Source organism: Aquila chrysaetos, chromosome 1, assembly GCF_900496995.4.
Source record: "Aquila chrysaetos chrysaetos chromosome 1, bAquChr1.4, whole genome shotgun sequence".
NCBI lineage: Eukaryota > Metazoa > Chordata > Aves > Accipitriformes > Accipitridae > Aquila > Aquila chrysaetos.
The window spans coordinates 10,348,386-10,361,933 of NC_044004.1; the positions used below are offsets into that span (position 1 = coordinate 10,348,386).

The 13,548-nt window shown below is 38.4% G+C and overlaps 1 protein-coding gene across 2 annotated transcripts in view; it reads left to right on the top strand.

The window, feature by feature from the left end:
- The window catches only part of HTT (huntingtin), an 87,374-nt gene extending 79,926 nt beyond the window's left edge, over positions 1 to 7,448 (top strand). For both annotated transcript variants that reach the window (XM_030006267.2, XM_030006347.2), the window contains 3 exons: positions 414 to 576; positions 1,281 to 1,441; positions 2,423 to 7,448. In XM_030006267.2, coding sequence (XP_029862127.1) covers positions 414 to 576; positions 1,281 to 1,441; positions 2,423 to 2,636 — 538 coding nt within the window. In that variant the 3' untranslated portion in view covers positions 2,637 to 7,448. The remainder of the gene's footprint in view (positions 1 to 413; positions 577 to 1,280; positions 1,442 to 2,422) is intronic.
- The last annotated feature ends 6,100 nt before the right edge of the window (positions 7,449 to 13,548 follow it).

Here is a 13,548-nt window from a genome sequence, read left to right on the forward strand (position 1 = left end):
AAGATGTTATGAATGGACATGAGTGTTCTACTTAAATGGTCTTTGATAACTAGGAGTAGTGATCTCCCTGTCCTTTTTGTTCTTGTTAAGTTTTTTTGGCATGCTATTATTAAATCTTGTCTCTGATGCAATTCCAGAGTTTCAAAAAAATGTTGACTATTTAAAAAAAAAAGGGGGGGGGGGGTGGTAGGGGACACAACACCTGTAACAACTTCTGATATCTTTGATAGACCTCTTTGGGTAGACTGTTAGAGTCAGATTACATGAAGACTTAGATTCCTCAGTATTGAAGATTTCTTTGCCTATCTAGAGGTGAAAGTAAAACATTCTTTCTATTGCCAGTTACATTGGAAAAGAACAAGATATTTACTGGAATTCAATGATAAAATATGTTCTTTTTTTATTATTTTCAGGATCAGGAAGGGATTTCCTTTTGAAGCTAGAGTAGTGGCTCGGATCCTCCCACAGTTCCTTGATGATTTTTTCCCCCCACAAGACGTAATGAATAAAGTTATTGGAGAATTTTTATCCAATCAGCAGCCTTACCCCCAATTCATGGCAACAGTCGTTTATAAGGTAGTGTTTATTTTTTTTTTTCTTAAATGTTTCAGAAGATTTCTAAATAACTGACAGCTCAATTGGAGGGGCAAATATCAATTTTGTTAGATCTAACAAACCAGTTGCAGTGATTGAGCTGTACTGCTGTGACCTTTTGTCTTCCGGGCAACATAGAGGGCTAGACTCACCATGTTGCCCAGAAGACAAAGCTCACAGGAGTATAGTTCAATCACTGATAATGGGAAAATAAACAGAAAATTAATAGTTGTTATCCTGGTGCTCAGACTCTTCAGATCTCAAGGAGCCAGCCCAGGTCATCTGTCCTTGTGAACTCTACAGTCGAGCCCCTGTGGACTCAGTTGGGCTTCTGGGTATTTTGCTCTTCAGCACCTACTTATTGGACTCATGCATCACTTGAGAGTGCATATGCACACCGCGTTTGATCTATAAAAATATAGATGCCAGACAAGTCTTGCATTTCTGTATGCTTACTTCAGTTTGGCACAGATGTCACGAGTCCACTTGGATCCTGGCTGACACTTTTGCAGAATCTCTTTGTCTAGGTGTTGTGTTCATTAATTCTTTAGACTCAGAGTTGTCTCCAGGAATCCAGTTTGTGAACCTCAGAGCTTTGTAGCTGGAGAGAACTTTTACAAGAGAGACTAAACTCTTTCCCATGTCTATGTACCATGTCTTTATTTCTGTGTAAAATATTTTTGCAGGTATTCCAGACACTACATAGCACTGGACAGTCCTCAATGGTCCGTGACTGGGTGATGCTTTCTCTCTCTAATTTCACACAAAGAACACCTGTGGCAATGGCAATGTGGAGTCTTTCCTGTTTTTTTGTCAGTGCTTCCACCAGTCAATGGATTTCAGCAATGTATCCTAAAAAGACTGAATGTGTGCCATTTCTGGGTAAATATAGTGATTCTGTAAAGCACATTGATAGTCTTGAAGGATAAGAGTACAACTTTAACACACAAGAAAAGGCAGATTCACTGCAGTTAATAGTAGCGTATACCACTTTGTGCTATTGGTGCCTCAGGTTTGAGGGGAAAAAAGAGAACTTCTAAACAGATCATGAGAATGAAGTTATCTAAAACTACTGTTTTAAGATCAGTTCCTTGTGACTATGCAAGATGATTGGGAAAGTATTTGCTTTGAAGGACTCTAAAAGCTTCACCAGATAGCTTTGCAGTGACCTTTAAAAGCTTTGTTCTATATTCCTTCTGCAAGATAAAAATATATTAAAAAAAAAACCAAACAAACCCAACCAACAAACCAAAAAACAACAAACTCTAATTAAAGAAATTGTCCTTTACAAACTATTTTGCAAGTGTCCCCCTGGAGGTGCACTGCAGTAATAGTGAGCTTTGGCGATGGAATGACATCAGCCAAATAAATTGGAACAGCCAAAAGACATAGGTGGTATCAGTGCTGGGTTTATTGAAAAACAAACAACCAAACACCTCAAACAATCAGAAAAATAACTGTTGCCTTTCAAGACCAGGCAAAAAAGTGGCCATATGTCATGTTTGAAACTTCCTAATGACTCTTAATCTCAGCAATGCTCTTTGGCTATCAGCAGTTGCAACTGTGGTGCTGATTGCACTGTTTGCTCCAGTGGATAAAGAAAACTACTGCTGGATTAAAATTAATTTCTGTGGACAAGAAACTGCATGAAGTTGATGAAGAAATAGAATTTCTGTAGTAGCAGTTTAATTGCTGTGTGACAGCATTTTGCACCTTACCGTTATTGGTGAGCTCAAAAATACATCATTTTATTGGAGAGCAGTGTTTAAACTGTGTTACCAAAAGATGAGCAACTTCTGTCATATTATGACCTTAACTTATATTTCAGTCTTCCACATATTATCAGCAGAATGGGAAAATCAGAGCAAGTGGATGTTAACATCTTCTGTTTGGTGGCCATAGACTTTTACCGACATCAGATAGATGAAGAATTAGATCGGAGGGCCTTTCAGTCGGTGTTCGAGGTGGTAGCATCTCCAGGAACCCCATATCATCGCTTACTAACTTGTTTGCAAAATGTCCACAAGGTCACAGCATGTTGAACATCCTGATGTGTAATGGAACTGCATGACTAGTGTTGGAATCTGATATGAATTATGGGGAATGCAAGATAAAGAAAGTATCTGGGGTTGCATTTGTGATAAATATGGACCTGTCAGTTTTACTTCCAGAATGCATGGACAAGTGCTCTGCAGCACTGGAAATCACCCGAAAAGTCTAGTGTAGGTCTTGTTGTTGACACCAGATACCTGTGAGTGGAAAGAAATATGTCAGTGTTTTTTCAAGTGGTGTTTGGGACTAACCTGAGACACGTTTAGTAACTGTAAAATACGAGCAAGTGCTACATGCAGGGTAACTGGTATTACTCTTCTTCCTAATGTTCAGCTGAAGCCACTGTGGTGCAGCTGGTAAGAAACTGACAGAAAGACTGTTATTGCAAGCTGCAGTCATTAGAAAACTTCATAGTTTTATGTACCTGTATATACTGTTGTGTAGTACAGAATAGAAATTGTTTCCTTATGTCTCTCCCAAACAAGGATAAGAGAAAATGGCTTTCATGATTTACACTTCCAGCATGTAATTCCTCTCTCTGGACTTTCTGATATCCCGTGGTGTATGTGTTGGTGATATCGGAGATATAGTGCACATACGTAACCACACATTTTTCTTTTTTTCTTCTCAGGATTTAAAATTTGAGTACAGTATATCCGTAAAAGAAATTTTAACTTAAATATTTCTATATCATGTACAGTATGTAAAATTGTAAGATCTGTGGTGCATGAGCTGTGCTGTAATTTGAGATGAACAGAAGCCACGCTACTGAATGTCTTGACATCTGTATTGTCCTCTTTTTTTTTTTACCTTGTGCTTGAATTCATGTTCCTTTTGGAAATCCATCTTAATGTACATCTTGTTTTGCATCTCACTTTTTCTTAAAGTGCTTTAAAACTGGAATACATTGTTTAATTTGTCTTGAGAGACTGTACTAAGGAGGCATTCTTGTGATCCACTTTACTGTAGCTTCTTTAGAATTCCTTTATTTTGAGACTTAATGGTAAAAGAGAGGACTAGTTACTCTGGATCAGCCTTTTGTATACTAAAAAACTGTTCTTATTTGCTGCACAGCATTTTGAGAGACAAAATGGTGCAAGCTCCCTAGTAGTCAATAACCATTTGACCTTTCCTAACTGAGACCATGGAGTCATCTGGATTCAAACCACTCTCATGTAAACAAATTTATGCTAGCAGTTAAGAATCTGAAGGCTGCTGTGGTCTACTTTGGGACTGGCTAAGGTGTTAGATTACACAACCTCTTTTATTACCTGTTGTATACATAATGCTTTAGACACAAACACAGTACAAGTATCTGTGAATTTCAGGACACTACACAGGGCCAGATTTAGCTTTTACTCACCACCCAGGGAACCCCATTGATTCCTAAGCATTACATGGGGAAATCTAGCACAGCATTTGTCTTCAGTTGTATTTGTTATAATTCTTTAATTACAGAGAAATGATACCTTGGTTCTCAGTCATGTCCTATATTTAACTTCTCTTCATTTTCTTACCACACCTTTTGGTGACACTTGGAAAAATGAGATAGTGTTGTCAGGAGGAGCATGTACTGTATGTATTTCTGTATATAATGTATATGTTGAAATTATACACATGTGACAACATTTAATGTATACAGATGTGTATATTTGTATTTATTAAACCCATGTATTTAAACTAATTCCAATCTAGACCAAAAATTGTTGCTTCTGCCCATAAATTGATTACAAAGGAATTGTCCACTGGTGTCACTTCCTTTTAGAAACTGATAGAGGAAACTGACAGTATGGGCAGTAGAAACAACTGTAGATGTTGCTGTATTTAGCGCTCTACAGATCTTCCTATCTAGAGCAATTATTTCTGCCCTTAGTTGGGTTACTCTTCTTTCTTGGGCCACATCACTGTGGTGATTTTTAAAAGAAACTGAACAGGAGTTCAGAAAAAGATTTAATAAAATAGATACTGTTTGAAAGTTTTTGAGTTATATTGGAAATTATCTTAATTCTGATAGGAGACTAATTCAGGGCGGTGAGATATAATGCCCTGTGTTTTCAGTAAGGGTAGTATAGATCACTCTTCCCTTTTGTAACCACCAATAATCGTTTTGTACTGTAAACCCACACACCAGTCAGTTTTTGTATGATGTATAGTTTAAGTGAAGATATTTTTGTAAGCTATTTTCCAAAATTTAAAATAGATTTTAATATATTTTTTAAGCATCAGGTTAGTCATATTCTCACCATATAACAGTATCCATTGTGTTACAAACTGTTAAATTCTTCATCATTTTAAGCTCCTCATGATTAACACAGAATAGCTGGTTACTTTACCTTGGGGTAATGGGAGCTAGACCCTTTATGAAACTTTCCAAACCAGTTTGGGACTTGCCATAGAATCTTTCCAACCAGTGAAGGAATACATTGAATTAAGCAGTCAGCATGGCTGGATGAAAAACATCAGGTGTGGCAGACCCCCTTTCCTCAAAAGCCCATTGCTGGCCTTCAAGCAAATATTTGCATTACCCATTCCAAGTCGAGCTTCAGAGCTGATGCAGTCGGTTCTAACCTCACACAGATTCACTGGTAGTAATAACTCCATCTGTTTTAACTTCTCTTGGAGATTTGTCGTAGTATACCTCCTGAAACGTGTCCTAAGTGTCTAAAGAAGGGCACCTCCTCTTAGGAAATCCTCAGTGACCTGAAGGGAATGTAACTTAAGGGTCTTCCTAGTGTGGAAACACACACCAGTAGTGCTTCAAATCTAATGTTTCACCTGCAACACACTTTCCTGACTACTTCCTAGACATGCTTTCCCCACTCTTACTTATTTTGGAGTGAAATCATATTTAAAATCACTCCTGCCTGCTTCTAGTGACAAGAGCCAAGAGCTATGCGGTTGGGACAGTGACAGCAAAACAATGGCCACTAAGAAATACCGATATTGGATTTAAAGCAAAAAAATAAATCACTTGTCCCTTGAGGTTGACTTCAGGCAAAATTTTATTTCACAGAATGTTTTTAACTTGCTGTAGACAGAAAGCTAATTCTGAAGATCAGGCTGTTCAGTTTTTCATTGAGAACAGGGTAGAAATGTGTTTGGGCTTAATACTTATGTTTGTTGTCCTGGCTAACCAAAGCAAACAGTTTCTTTCGTGTGCTTTGCAGTGGAACTGGCTTCTTTACAACCTTACAAGATTAGAGGTATGGCATGATTGGGAGCACACTTAAGACAGATTAATGTTTAAAACTTCATTTACAATTCAGTTGTCAAAGAACCCACTTTACTAAATCTATAATATGGCCTTCCTTTAAGAACACTGTATGCTAGCCAATTTTTTATAAATAGTGTTTGGGCCAGCTACCCATTGGCCCATTAAATAAAGTTCGATTGCATTTCATTTCAGCGTGCCCCCTCCCTTGCACCGAGTGCAAGAGTGAGGAGTTGGAAACTACAACCCATTGTAAACCAGTTCATATTTGCAGGATTCAAAGTATTTTCAGTACTATTTATGCTCTTTTCCAGTTGAAATTGAATGTGAGTTTATTTAAATCTTCTCTAAAGTATATACTCAGAAGTTATTTCTTGCCTAAAGCATCTAGTAAATGATTGTGTATTACTTCTGCTTTGGTAGGAATGCCTTCTCAGCACCAAGACATTGCTTGTTTCTTAACCACCAGCGGCATTCCTAAAGCGCTGAGTAATGAATGAACAGATTTAGATCAAACGAAGTGGGGAATAAATGGAACCTTTTGGGTTAAAAGTAATTTGTTGATATTTGGTAGATTTGCCTTAAGAGCATTCTGTCTTGCCATTCTCCTTTTTAAATGGCTGTTAACTTTATATAGCAGATAAGGAGGTTGTGTCAAAAACACTGCAAGGACAGTTCTCCAAGAGCAGCAGACCTGGTTTGTCTTAAGATTTTGTGGAGCTGTCACAGCTAAGCATTTATGCTTCCTAAATAAAAGAAATTTTAGGGTATAATGAGCAATAAATATAGCAATAAGCAGTTTAATTAAATTTGGTCATTCAGGATCTTACCTGGTGGTTGAAAGGGATGGGGTGGGAGAAAAAGGGAACTGATTGAAGTACATTCATTTCATAAAGCAGAATTTTTCCATGCACAATCCCAACTAAACTTTCTACTAAACATAGAAATCAAGTAAGTGACAATGGTAGATGCTTTGCTCTTTTACTTTTAAAACAGTTTTGGTTATAAGGATAAAATTGATGAAAGTTGTAAGAGAGCAAAGTACTTCGGAAGTTTTTAACTAGTTTAATTATTTTAAAGTGAAAGCAAGCTGCTGTAAGAACTAGAGTAAGCAATGTAGCAAAATTTTTGGAAAGTCCAATACGCTGATTTTACCTAATATTGAGATTTCAGGTGAACTCTTTGTGCATGCTACCTTAAAGTATCCATTGAAAACCTTGAGAATCCCACAGTCATACCCAGGAGAGCTTCTATTGTATGTCAAGTTTTAGCTGTATTCAAGTTAACTGGGTATAAATGCTGCAGAGCGTTTGTGAAGCATGCGCTGCTTTTTGTCACGTGCATTTTGTGTGATTTTTATCATTCCCATCAGTCTGTGTACGCATACCATCAAGTTGGATCAACCTGACAAAGGATAAGGTAACACACCCTGTGGTGTTGTCTTGTATAGTTTGAGGGCAATGATGAGCAAAAGCTCGGAGCCCCAACCCAAAAAGCAATTGTACTCAAAGGAAAAGGAAAGCATATAATTTTAGATGTATGTTTAAGTTTAAAAAAAAAAAATAAATGCTGAAAATACTGCACATTGAAACTAAAAGAGAAAATAAAATATAACTATTACTGTAAGTGATTTTTCTCTGGTTATTTAGAAAAAGATCTTGATGCATTCTTACTATAGTTTTTTCCCCAGTATCTCTTCTTTTCAGCAACTATCAAATATGGAGTATTTTAAAAATATGCAAGAATACTTGAACTCTCTGCAAATGTAGGTGCACTTCACAGTCACAGTGCTGTTTGCACTTAACAAAGAAGTATCGCAGTTGAGCTTTTAATTGTATCTAATAGTCATGCTTGCTGAAACTTCTCCGGGATCCTAGATGAGATGAGAAAATGCAAAATTTAAGTGTACAGCTGTATTTGTGAATGAGAGTGTATTTATCTGCAGCAGTCCTGGGGGGGAATAACGTTACACAGGAGAAGAAATGGTTTAACTTGCCTAAGCTTGGTTTCCCAGCTGTTCGGCTTGCATCTTAAAAGAAGTTTCTGGGTGGTCTTGCTGCTGAGCACTGGAGGATCTCTTGCAGTACTCAACTGCTCAGAGACATCTTGTTTTGATTAACTTTGCAGCACTCGGCTGTTTGCTTGAAATTCTGGAATAAGCTCTAAAGTAGTAGCTTAATGTAGAAAGCACGTGCTGGTTTCATTCTTGGTCAAAATAATTTTTTTACATCTTGTTTTTCCTTGTTGGTGTTAGTTGCGAATGATCAGCCACTCTTGTCACCTTTTAGTTTAGCCATGGAGGCAAGGAACAGAACTGTAATGTGGTTAAGTTTCTTTGTCTTCAGAGTTGAAGACTTGTTTGAATAATAAAGTCTTCATCTTTTTGTCACTTAGAGAAGAATACGCATTTCATTTTTTGAAAGATCATCCCTAAAGATGAATTGCCAGGCACAGGGACATGAAGCATTGCACTTAGAAGACTAGAACTTTTTAACTTACTATAACTTTCCTACTTTCCCCACTGCCTCTCCTGTCCCATATAGGTATTGGTTTGTTTCTTCTTTTTAGTCACTGCAGCTGTGAAAGTATTGCAGCGATCATTTTGGAATTGGCTTGGCTCCACCCCAGTTACAAGACAAAAAGCTTTGATTGCTTGTAGAATTATAGTGTAATTACACCATAAGTTTTGCATAACTGTTTGAAGAGATGAAAAGATTTGTAACTTGTAGGTTTGTTTAAAAAGTTGGAAGTAGGAACATGAAAAAGTTTACACAGTATATAGAATGATACCTTCTGAGCCAAACCTCCTGCTCTTCCATTGCAGCCATAATTCTGCTTTAATTTTGTTTCTGTTCTTTCCCATGGCATATACATCCAAGTATGGCAGAGTAATCCTCACCCCAGGTGCTGTTTTCATATCCTTCAAACTGCAAATGTCACGGGTAGATTTTGATCGAGTGCAACCTGATTGTGTTACCTCATTATTTACGTTTTGGAGTTCCTTCAGCCAGGCTGCAGTGTTTGGGCTCCAAGCAAAATGCATCCCTGAGGGCTGGGTTTGACCATGCCTCAGATGCCTGAAAAGTTGTGAGCCAGATTAAGTCAGACCATTTAAATAGTATGTTCTTGCTAATCTAGCTCATCGTGAATTACGTGCACTGTAAACCTTCAAGTCAATGTTCCCCAAACTTGAAATAACGTCCCCAAGTGAGAATCTTAAATACACATTTTCTACCCATTTGTCCCCTTGAGGAAGAGGCACCAAGTGTGTTTTAATCCCTATTTTGGTCTTAAATGGCTCTAGGATTGAAGTATCTGTCTTGTCATCCAATGGAAATGCAAGTGTAAAGCTTGCTAACTTTTTTCTTTTCTTGATATGTTGTCTTAAAGTTGACATTCCGAATACCATCTTTGGCATTTGATTTAACATCTATGAAATAACACAATTCATCTTTTAACTTTTGTTTCAGGCAAGTTTGGGCAGATACTCTTTTAATTATACTTTGTTCATACTCACTTTTCTTCCTAACTGCTTCAAACTAACACTGTTTTAAACGAACACTGGGTAATGGAGAGCTGGGAGGTATTTTTAAGTGCTTTTGAGACATCTGCTCCTCACATCTCTAGGCAATGTGGCTTAAGCTCATTCCTTCTCCCACCTTCTTTCCTCTGCCCTGACCCCTAGAATAAATATTTCACCTGGCTAATGCTTTAAAATAAACGTTGTATGTCATCAATAGATTGGTACCTGACTAAGTAACAGAAGATAAGACTGAGTGATCTAAAGTACCTGGAGTTTATGAATGAATTGTGGGTCCTGAAGAAGTAAATCTTAAGAAGGGGACTGAATAAATCTGCGACTTTTTAATACTTAGTGTAATAATTGAAGAAGATTTTTTGGATGTTTATCTTCATCAGTATCAAAATCAAATGCTTTCACAAATGACATTTCCAGCTGTACTTTGCTTCTTTACTGTTTTTGTGGTTGTACCTATGCTCACTTAAGCAACATATTTATATACTGCAGAGTTACTTAAATGTGAGCTTGTGGATAATCCCTGTTTCCATTGCAATGTGAATTGATAATATTAAAAAATGTGAGACGTGGTCTGGCAGCTGGGAAATCTGCAGCAGCACTAACAGTAAAAGTAAAGGAACCTGCTGCTTCAGCAAATGTTATCTGGGACCAAGTTACATTATCAGTGGTAAAACAGAAGCTTATACGATGCTGTAGGTTAACTTCCCAATTCTCCCACTGGCCTACTGTGGGGTTTGAGAGTATCCCAGCATGGGAAAAATACAGCAGACTTGGTCTGATTCAAGTTGAATTGTCTAAGATGACTGGATTAAGCAAATCTATGTTTCTTAGATCCATAAAAATCCAAACTGCCTATTATACCTTTGAAATAAATGATGAATCTAGTGGTGATGATGGAATGTTGTAAGAAGTCATGTTACCGTGTTGCACTTGAAACGAATGCTAGACCATATGTATTGGTGGAAGTATGAGAAACTCAGTTTGTTACAGTGAGATTTATAGTGTTTAAAGTTCTTTTGCATTTTTGCTGATGGGTTAAATATCATCAAAGTGGTTATTAATTATTAACTTCTTAGTGAGGTCTGGCTCTCCTTTGTATACACTGCTTTTGTTCTCAGTTTGACTGCATTAACTCTAGATGAAACATAAATGCCAATCCCAAATTAATGATGATTAGACTGCATCGTTCTCTGTAGCTTGATTACGTGAAAAAAATCTCAGAACAGGAGAGCAAATTTGATTATTTTTTCACCTGTACTCAGTCATGCTTTACTGGCTATAAAATCTCCTGTAGACAGAATAACTTTGGAAGCTGAATGCCATAAACAAGAATTTACCGCTAAATGACATATTTTGAAGAGAGTTTCAAAGCCTGTCCCAAAAGGTGGGCATTCATTCAAAAGAAAATGATCAAGAGTTGACATTTTAGCAGGACCCAAAAAGAGGTAGTGATGAGGGTTGTTTGACATGTGGGGTTTTTTCCTTGTGCTTTTCTGCTCTAAAGCTCCAGGACATGATGTGGGAAGCAATGATAGGATTCTGTGCCACAGCCCAGTGTGTGCTATATATGAGTAAAGGACCTTTTTGTCTGGTGATGGCCTGTTATGGACAGGGAAAAGTATCTATGTTTATTAAAAAAAAGAAATCAAAACATAATCCCAGCCCCAAGCAATTGGATGGTTCATTGCTGTCTGTTGCATATCATTACTTCTTTGTGCAGCCTTTGTGTGGATATTTATGCTCAAGGCAGTTTGTGGACCTTGAAGATGCTATCTTCTCCCTTAAGACCAAACAGCTATTGTGCAGCCAAGGACAGAGAGGCAGCTACGACACTTTCAAGGACGTTGTGGGACAGAGCCGGGCTGACAGCTTCTGAGAAAGGGGCCGAGAGCCTTAGAGCTGGAGAGAAGGCAGAAAATGACTTCACATAACGTGACTCCAAGGTACAAAGGAATGATAGGAAGCATTGTCTTCTTATTCCTTATCTTCAGTGGCTATGTCCATTTTACCACATTATGCCTGAAAATGTTTCCTGCCTGTTTTCAAAGGTTCAAGAGCATTTTTCCAGTTTGCTTCCAGCATTTGCATTTCGTTTTCTCTGGCTCCATGGGTGTTTACAGAGCAGCAAGGAAAGGAAACGCATTTTTAGTGAGCTGTGATGAAGTGAGCAAGATGAAGGAAGGTTGCAGAACTTGAAACTGCTTCTTAGTAGTAGTGGTTTTTACCCTTATAATTAGACTTTAACTTGAGTGTTCCTTTATATTTGATTATAAAAAGAATAAATACTTTATTTGTTCTTTGAACTGGCATTTTCTCCATAAATTACTACTCCAGAGTCAGCCAGAACTATCTTTCTTCTTTATATACTGGTGCCTTTCATCTAGCTGAGGAAAGCAAGTGTGGTTTTTTTCCTCTCCTGACAATCAAAAAAGTAAAAGTTTTTCTGCATTTTCTAGTTACAGTTGCACCTCCTCATGTTGCTACATTTTTCCCTAGCGACAACCTGATGTTTTGAGTTTTACCAGGTATTATTCTTGGGTTATTTTGTTTCTTGATCACATTCCAGAAAGTTACTTCTCTGAAAAGATGTTATTTTTAAGTCACACAATTGTGATGTACCAGAGTTCAACATATGCAACATTAAGATTTATCAGACACTGGTTGTTTCTGGTTTTATAAACTGACCTCTTGATATAATGATTTAAAAAAAAAAAAAAAAAAAAAAGAAAAAAAAACTTGACTGGACATCGGTTGTAAAAACTTGGTATTGCACAGCTTATTCCTAAATATTTAAATGTTGGATAATGCTTAGCAGTCCTGTCAGAGAAATCATTAGGAAAAGGGTTTTGATAGGATGAAGATGGCTCCAGCCCAGAATGCTTTTTGGGAAGGGGATAGTTTCTGATTTCTGTGGTATGATTTGGTCTTGTCCAGTCCTTGAGCTTTTATATCTCAGCCCTATGTACATACAGTCATACTGGGGCTGAAAACAGCCCTGAGAATTGCTTTATCCATGCAGCGCTGTCTCTTTGCTCTTCCCTCTCAGCGTGCAGGTCAATGAGAGCAGGTTGCTGGCTGTCCCCAGGTCTTTTTCTGCAAAACTGCTTGCCAGCCAGTCAGCCCCAGCATATACTGATGCATGGGATTATTCCTCTACAGGTGCACAACTTCCATATGTTGAATATCAGGAGGTACCTGTTGACCCGTTTCTCCAGCTGGTTAGGGTCCCACTGGATGGCAGGACACCCAACTGGTGCATCAGCCACACTTCCCAGTTTTTATCCTCTGCAAACTTGCTGAGGTGCGCTCTGCCCCATCATCCAGGTCATTAATGAAGATGTTGAGCAATACTGGGCACAGTATTAAGCCTGGATTACTCCCTGAGTGACTGCAATCCACTTCGTGCCACTGATCACCGCCCTTGGAGCCCAACAGTTTAGCCAGTTTCCAATGCACCTCATCACTGTCCACTTATCTAGCCTATACTTGATCGGTTTGTCTGTGAGGCTGTTACAGGGGACAGTGCCTCAAGCCTTGCTAAAGTCAAGATAAACAAGTTGCACTTCCCTCCCTTCATCCACTGACCTAGTCATTTCATCAAAGAAAGCTCTCAGCTTGGTCAGGTATGATTACCTTTTCCTAAATCCATACTGATTACTGCCAATCACCTTCTTGTCCTTAATAAGTTTGGAAATGGTTTCCAGAATTATTTGCTCCATCACCTTCCCAGGGATCGAGGTAAAGCTAAGCATGTAGTTCCCCAGATCCTCCTCCTTGAAGATAGAATTGATGCTTGCTTCCAGTCCTCAGGAACCTCCCCTGATCATCACAGCATCTCAGTGACCCCAGGCAGTTCCCTCAGCACCCATGAATGCATCCCATCACATCCTGCGGACTTGCGTATGTCCATTTTGTTTAAATGTTCCCCAGTTTCATCTTCCATTGAGGGTGAGCCTTGGTTGCTCCAGACCTTCCCATGGGTGGGACCAGGATTCCTGGAAGCAAGTTTTTACCAGTGACGGCCAAGATGGTGAAGACATAGAATGCCACAGCCATTTCCATGTCCTTTATCACCAGGTCCCTCATCCCATTCACCACTGAGCTCACATTTTCCCTTGTCTGCCTTTTGCTGCTGATACACTTCTAGAAGCCC